This window comes from Eimeria mitis, genomic scaffold (genome assembly GCF_000499745.2).
Source record: "Eimeria mitis Houghton genomic scaffold, Emh_scaff64, whole genome shotgun sequence".
In the NCBI taxonomy this organism is placed as follows: Eukaryota; Apicomplexa; class Conoidasida; order Eucoccidiorida; family Eimeriidae; genus Eimeria; species Eimeria mitis.
In genome coordinates this window covers 14,348-21,108 of record NW_013574571.1, presented here as the reverse complement: position 1 = coordinate 21,108, position 6,761 = coordinate 14,348, and the positions used below count along the sequence as shown (strand labels likewise).

Below are 6,761 nucleotides of genomic sequence, written 5' to 3'. Positions count from 1 at the left end.
TATATATATATATATATATATATATATATATATATATATATATATATATATATATATATATATATAAGAGGACAGAGTGTGCTGAGTATAATAGGATTAACAGGATATACAGAGGATGAAGTGGGAGCCGTATTATATATCAAACAGTTAACCATAGCTAAGGAGTTACGGATATGACGCTGGACCACCCCTTCAAATTGGAGAAGGTAAGGGAGTACAACAGTGTGGTTTGCAAGGATATTATTGAGCGTAGTAATAATTTTCAGCAAGTGAACAAAATATGGGAAATACATACGAGCGAATTAATTATATTAGATAATTTTAAATAAAAACAAGTCATAACAGAACCAGCTGTCACCGCTAACCTCCAAAGCGATCCTGCGGTAAGAACTCGAAGTTAATATCTAAAGGTAAATCCTGTCAGTGGAAGTTCTGGTGGGAGCTGTTTTGACATCTCCCATAAGAAGCAACAGTTCTCTAACTATGTTTACGCCTGTTCGCCATACTTCTACAGCACCAGTTCACCCAGGCGGGCCAACAACTCAAATCCGTCTTCCGTTCATATTGTAAGAACGGGCGAGGCAAACAATTGAGCTTAGCGCGTACAGAAGAGACTAAGGGAAAGGTTACAGCAGCAGCAGCAGTTCAGCGGCAGCTATGTGGTGTATACTGCAATGAAACTGAATGTGGGTGGGGAAGGAGAGGGGACAGCATTGGCATGCCCATTAATTGTATTGTTGATATCAATTGTGTTTGAATATCCACCACAACTCATCGCTGCCTGCGACGTGAGATGCCAACTGCGTGCATGCAATTCGCCTGCCTAGTGGAGAAGAATATTTCAAAATATAAACGAAAACCACAGCGAAATAAAAAACTGAGATAATTGCTGCAAGTTGGAGAAAAAACAACAACCGCCATATGATATGGAATTGCGTCAGGCTGTAAAGTTTAAACTCTGACGTTCCCCGGACAGTGTCTTTGCTGCCTTTAGACACCAAGCCGCGTCGGGCCCCTTGCTTGGAACAGCAATTACTGTTTGGCCGTTCACACAACAAGTTAAGCTTCACAGACTGAGGCTTGAACTGACTGACTGATGGCTTGGTTGGCAAGGTGTTGTGTAGACTACCTGACGACGAAGCGGGGTGGATAGCTAGGCAGCTAGCGGAAGTTTACCCCTTTAGGCTGAGACGGCAGTCAGCATGGCAACAAAACCGGTAATTAAAATGGTGGGGACAGCAGTTGCTGCAGCGTCATTTTCAACAGAAGGTTTCAGGTCATCTTCTGTCATATCGTTTAATAAAGTTGTTCGTTCTATAAGTCCCTTGAAATACTCCTCACTGCAGGAAAGAACAGGGGGCATACAACGCGCAACATCAAGCAAAACATCACCAGCTTTGGTGGACATTTGTCTGTAAATCCCTCCGTAAGCCCCTCTTGGAAGTGGTCTGGCGAAGCCCAAAACTTACGTAAAGGGGGCAGCATTCTTTGCCGTTGCAGGGCTTAGTTTACAGAAAAGCACAGCCTTTTCCTTTTTAGTTTCAGGTGGGTCGCTCAGCGCATTGACGTCAGCTGCTACTTCGGTACATTTCCCAATGACACATCCGATTGTAGTGCTGTTAGATCCGAGGAGGTATGCCAAATTGGCACCATCTTCGTCCCCCCATATCGTCTTCCACGCTTGTTCGTCCTTAGGGTATGTTTTGTCCCTAAAGAAAGATAAATAGTAGGGGCAACACATAATACATGAAAAAACTAGAATTCGGCTGATGACCAAACACTGACGCTGACCCGGTAGATATGTTAGGTAATCATCGGTATCGCCTTGCCGTGCAAAGAAGGCAGAAGGTTGTTGGCGCTAGTGAAGAAGAATACGCCACTTCCTTACGTGAAGACTGCCAATCCCTTGTTCAGGGATTCCTGAAGAAACTGGCGGTAGTTACGCGAAGGCTCTTCATCGGCATCGTACTCGAAGATGTGATAGAACATATCTTTCTGTATCCGCAAGTGATAGGACAAACATGAGGGCATGCTTTTATTCAGGCTGCCTCAAATAATCAGCTGAGTGGCTGTCGAGTTTCCGTCTACCTTCACTGTGCTTTAGAGCAGATGCTTTATCAGCGCGAATGCCTGTAGCTAAACCATAATTTCCGTGCTTTTCAAACTGTTGTGCATACAAGATCGGATTCTATCAATGTCTCGCACGCCGCGTCTGTCGCTGTTTCTTTGCCTTCAAACTTTCCCTTCACGGAGTTGACAAGGTTGTCGTCCTTTGAAACTTCGCTGATGTGAACAGGGAGATTTCCATTGCGGGCCAAGTTAGCCGCCAAGTATGCTTCTGCAAAGAAGGCGCAGGAACGCAGTTGAGTAAATACCCAATGTGCAATGAAGCGACTTGCAGTCTGCCACAGCTGAATAGTTGATGGGTTGGAAGCAAGCAAGAAGGGGAAATATAGGCAACAAGTGAAAATAAAGGAAAGAAAGGTACTTACCTTCAGTTACATCTTCTGGTGTAAATTTGTATTTTTTACCGTCTGCTGCCGCCGATTGGAGCCCACATAGGGCGACGAGACAAACTGTTGCTGCTACCCTGTAGAAGGAAGCCATTGTGACAGAAAGAAGGGGAGAATTTAAATAAAATTTTCCCCTTTTAAAAGGGAAAAAATTATATAGGCGGGAATGCTTCGGCTGGTCCTGGAGACCCGTGGACGGCGAACGGAAGACAGCGGAACGAAAAAGCCGAAGGTGCAAACAAGACTTGATATTAACAAAACTAATATCAAATAAAGATAAGCAAGAAGAATCACGATGTAGAAGCTGCGCGCTTTTTTTTTGCCTCTGTTCATGTAGGCTCGTGGTGTCCCGCACAGGAGACCGCTGGAGTTGCAATAGAGGCGCAGACCCCAGAGCGGGACACACGCACCAGAACTAAACAAGCCCTTGCTGCTAAGCAAAATATTCATGTATTTTTATGAATTAGTTAATTTAAACAATGCATTTTGCCGCCAAGGGAAGGGACCTCACGCGGATTGTTTACGTGGAACTGGTATGCGCTTTTGTGTCTGCAATGCCTTGGGAGATGTCGGAAACACTGAAATAGTTGAAACTTATACAGCTGTGGCAACAACTCAAAGTCGTCTTCCGTTCATGTTGTAACAATAGGCGAGGCAAATCATTAACCTTGACACATACAGAAGAGACCATAGGGAAGGTTATAGCAGCGGCAGCAGCAGCTCAGCGGCAGCTATGTAGTGTATACTGCAAACCAAGTGAACGTGGGTGGGCAATGAAACTAAAAAGCGTCGACAGGCCCGTTAATTGTAGTGCTCTGATATCAATTTTGGTTGAGTATCCACCACAACTCATCGCTGCCTGCTACGTGAGAGGCCAACTGCGTGCAGACAATTCGCCTGCCTAGCGGAGAATATTTCGAAGTGTAATCAAAAACCTCTGCGAAACAAAAGACTGAGATAATCGCTTCACGCTGAAGAAAAAATAGCAATAACCTTATGACATGTGTTGGCGTCAGACTGTAAAGTTTAAATTCTGACGTTCCACAGACAGTGCCTTTGCTGCCTTTATATACCAGGCCGCGTCGGGCCCCTTGCTTCGAACGGCAGTTACTGTTTGGCCGTTCACGCAGCAAGTTAAGATTCACAGACTGAGGTCAACAACACTGGCTTGGTTGGCGAAGTGATCTGTAGACTAGCTGACGAGGGAGCGGGGTGGCTAGCTAGCTAGCTAGCGGATGTTTACCCATTTAGGCAGAGACGGCCGTCAGCATAGCAACCAAACCGGCAATTAGAATGGTAGGGACTGCAGCTTCTGCGGTGCCATTTCCTACAGAAGGCTTCAGGTCGTCTTTTGTCATATCCTTTAGTAGTGTTGTTCGTTCTATAAGCCCCTTGAAGTACTCCTCACTGCAGGAAAGAAAAGAAGGCATACGAACCCGCAGCATCATGCAAGACATCACTAGCTTCGGTGGATATTTGTCTCTAAATCCCTTCGTAAGTCTCTCCTAGAAGTCTTGTGGCGAAGCCCAAAACTTACGTAAAGGGGGCCGCATTACTCGCCGTTGCAGGGCTTAGTAGACAGAAAAGCACGGCCTTTTGCTTTTTAGTTTCAGGTTGATCGCTCAGCTCATCAACGTCACTCGGTACTTCGGTACAGTTACCAATGACGCATCCAATTGTAGTGCTGTTAGACCCTAGAAGGTATGCCAAATTGGCACCGTCTTTTTTCTCCCAGATCTTTTCCCACGCCTGTTCGTCCTTAGGGTATATTTTGTCCCTAAAAGATGATAAATAGTACGGACAACACTCAACAGATGTAATTTCTGAATATTAGTCGATGAGAACTTTGTGAAGTTGGCTCTGTAGATATGTTAGGTATAATATCTGTCGCCTTGCTATACAAAAAGACACAGGGAATTTGTCTGTAGTGAAGATGAATGTCGCATTTCCTTACGTGAAGACTGCCAATCCCTTGTCAAGGGCTTCCTGCAGCAATTGACGGTAGTCATGAGCGGCTTTTGTCTCGACCTCGTACTCGAAAATGTGGTGAAATCCTTCCTTCTGTATTCGTAAATAAGAGAACGCAGAAGACAATTTGCTGATATGCAGACTGCCCCAAATAGACAGTTGATTGATGGCTATCCAGTTTCCGGCGAGCTTCACAGTGAAGTTTAGACCTGCTTCTACAGCACGAGTAGCGGTAACAAAAACACAAATTCCCAGCTCTCTTCATTGCCATGCATACAATATCGCCTTCTATCAACGTCTCGCAGGTTCCGTCAGTAGATGCTTCTTTGGCTTCTACATTTTGCTTCAAGGAAGTAACAAGCGTGTCGTCCTTTGAGACTTCGCTAATATGAACTGGGAGATTTCCATTGCGGACCAAGTTGGCCGCCAAGTATGCTTCTGCAAAGAACACACTAGAACGCATAGTTGAGTAAGTGTACAATGTGCAATGAAATGGCTTGCATTCTGACCAGCTGTAGTTGATGGGTTGGCAGCAAGCAAGAAGGGGATATACACGCAGCAAATGAGAACGAAGGAAAGAAACGTCTTTACCTTCAGTTACATCTTCTGGCGTAAATTTGTATTTTGTACCGTCTGCTGCCTCCGATTGGAGCCCGCAGAGGGCGACGAGACAAAGTGTTGCTGCCGTCTTGTAGAATGGAGCCATTGCAACAGGAAGATAATTTAAATAAAATTTTCCTCTTTAAAAATGTGAGAAAATAAATAGCCAGAACTCTCTGGCTGGTCCTCGAGACCCGTGGACGGCGAACGGGAAGACAGCGGAACAACAAAACTGCAGGTGCACACAAAACTTGAAATTAAACAAAGTTAATATCAAGTAAAGGTAAGAAAGAAGAAACACAAGGTAGAAGCCGCGTGCTTTGCTTTTGCCTCTTCTCATCTAGGCTCGTGCCGTCCCTCACAGGAGACCGCTGGAGTTCAACGCAGGCCCACTGCCCCCAGCGGCAGGCCTGGAGCTGAACTAAACAAGCTCTTGTTCCCAGGCAAAATATTAATGGGGCTTTATGAATTAGTTACTTTAAATAATGCATCTCGTAGGCAATGGAAGGGACCTCAAGCGGACTGTTTACGTGTAACTTGTATACTGTTGCACGTCCCGGGCATGAATGAGCAGGGTGTAATAGTGCGCGTGGGGTTAATAATGATCTGAACAGATCGAAAAAGACCTGAGAGATGGAGCCCACGGGAAATACTTCACGTGAAAACATTCTCTGCGACCTATTGCATGCACTAAATTGAAAACGGCACATGATGCTGCCTGAGGAGTACCGGAATACTTCTAGTTTAGGCATATTTTGCAGGGCACCCTCACTTCTAATCACTGCCGTGCAGCATGCCGCTTTCCTCTTCGGGTGGCGTTCGTTGCTCGTACCTGTTGGCATGAACGATGCAGCGCTTCTAGTTGTAACGAGAGCCCTCCATGCAATCAAAAGAGTCCCATGGACTGCACTAGAATCAAAATATTCAAGAAATAACTTCCCCCAAACGGCCGGTGCTGAGCTCCCCTCCAGTCCCCCCAAGGCGTCGAGCGGAGGGCGGTCCAAGGGCCTGGGGGTGCTTCGGGGAAGAGCCGGAATCTCATGAGCTGCAACGCACCTTGCTGCAACTATTGTTGCATTTTTGCCCCACGCTGCACGTAGGCCCACATGCAGTAAAAGAAAATGGACAACCAGAGTAGGCAATCGCTCAACACTACCTTAGCATGCGACACCTAACCTGAGGGGCAGCACACGTTCCAACACCACACAGGACGTGCAACACTAGCCGCATGAGCACCTCTTCACAGGGGACAGGGCAACTGTCACCGACTGGTTGGGTGCAGCCCAAATTTAAGCTGCGCATACCAACGCTTGCAATTACTGCCGCTGATTGAAGGCACAAGTAGCTGTTTGCGAGGAGTCTCTTCGGGCAGGTAATCTTCGGAAAACCATTCGGAGTGTCGATCTCCTGGCTCCGAGTAGCGGCAGCTTCATTGAGGGGGCCCGCTGCAACGAGCTGCGGGCCCTCTCAGTGATGTGCTGGCAGTGGCAGCCGACGATCGAAGCCTACTGTGATTTTATATGCATTCGTATAGTGCTTAGAAGGGAAGAGGATGTGACGAACAGTTCTCCATAGTCATAGCCGCCCTACTCATACCCGCCAGTGCCCGCCAGAAGCCCACTTTATCATCATCATCATCATCATCATCATCATCGCTAATCCAATTGATTTAAATGCTAA

General features: G+C 46.3%; 2 protein-coding genes across 2 annotated transcripts; both read right to left on the bottom strand.

Annotated features, from left to right (window-relative positions):
• Positions 1–1,180: 1,180 nt before the first annotated feature.
• EMH_0058460 (SAG family member) lies at positions 1,181–2,607 on the bottom strand (the record flags this gene model as incomplete). Its single annotated transcript, XM_013501137.1, has 5 exons — positions 1,181–1,340; positions 1,470–1,709; positions 1,889–1,995; positions 2,178–2,338; positions 2,493–2,607. 5 exons carry the CDS (start codon positions 2,605–2,607, stop codon positions 1,181–1,183), a joined length of 783 nt encoding a protein of 260 aa, XP_013356591.1.
• A 1,153-nt stretch (positions 2,608–3,760) lies between these two features.
• Positions 3,761–5,187, bottom strand: EMH_0058350 (SAG family member; the record flags this gene model as incomplete). Its single annotated transcript, XM_013501136.1, has 5 exons — positions 3,761–3,920; positions 4,051–4,290; positions 4,468–4,574; positions 4,759–4,919; positions 5,073–5,187. The coding sequence occupies 5 exons, from the start codon at positions 5,185–5,187 to the stop codon at positions 3,761–3,763; spliced, it is 783 nt and encodes a 260-aa protein (XP_013356590.1).
• Positions 5,188–6,761: the final 1,574 nt, after the last annotated feature.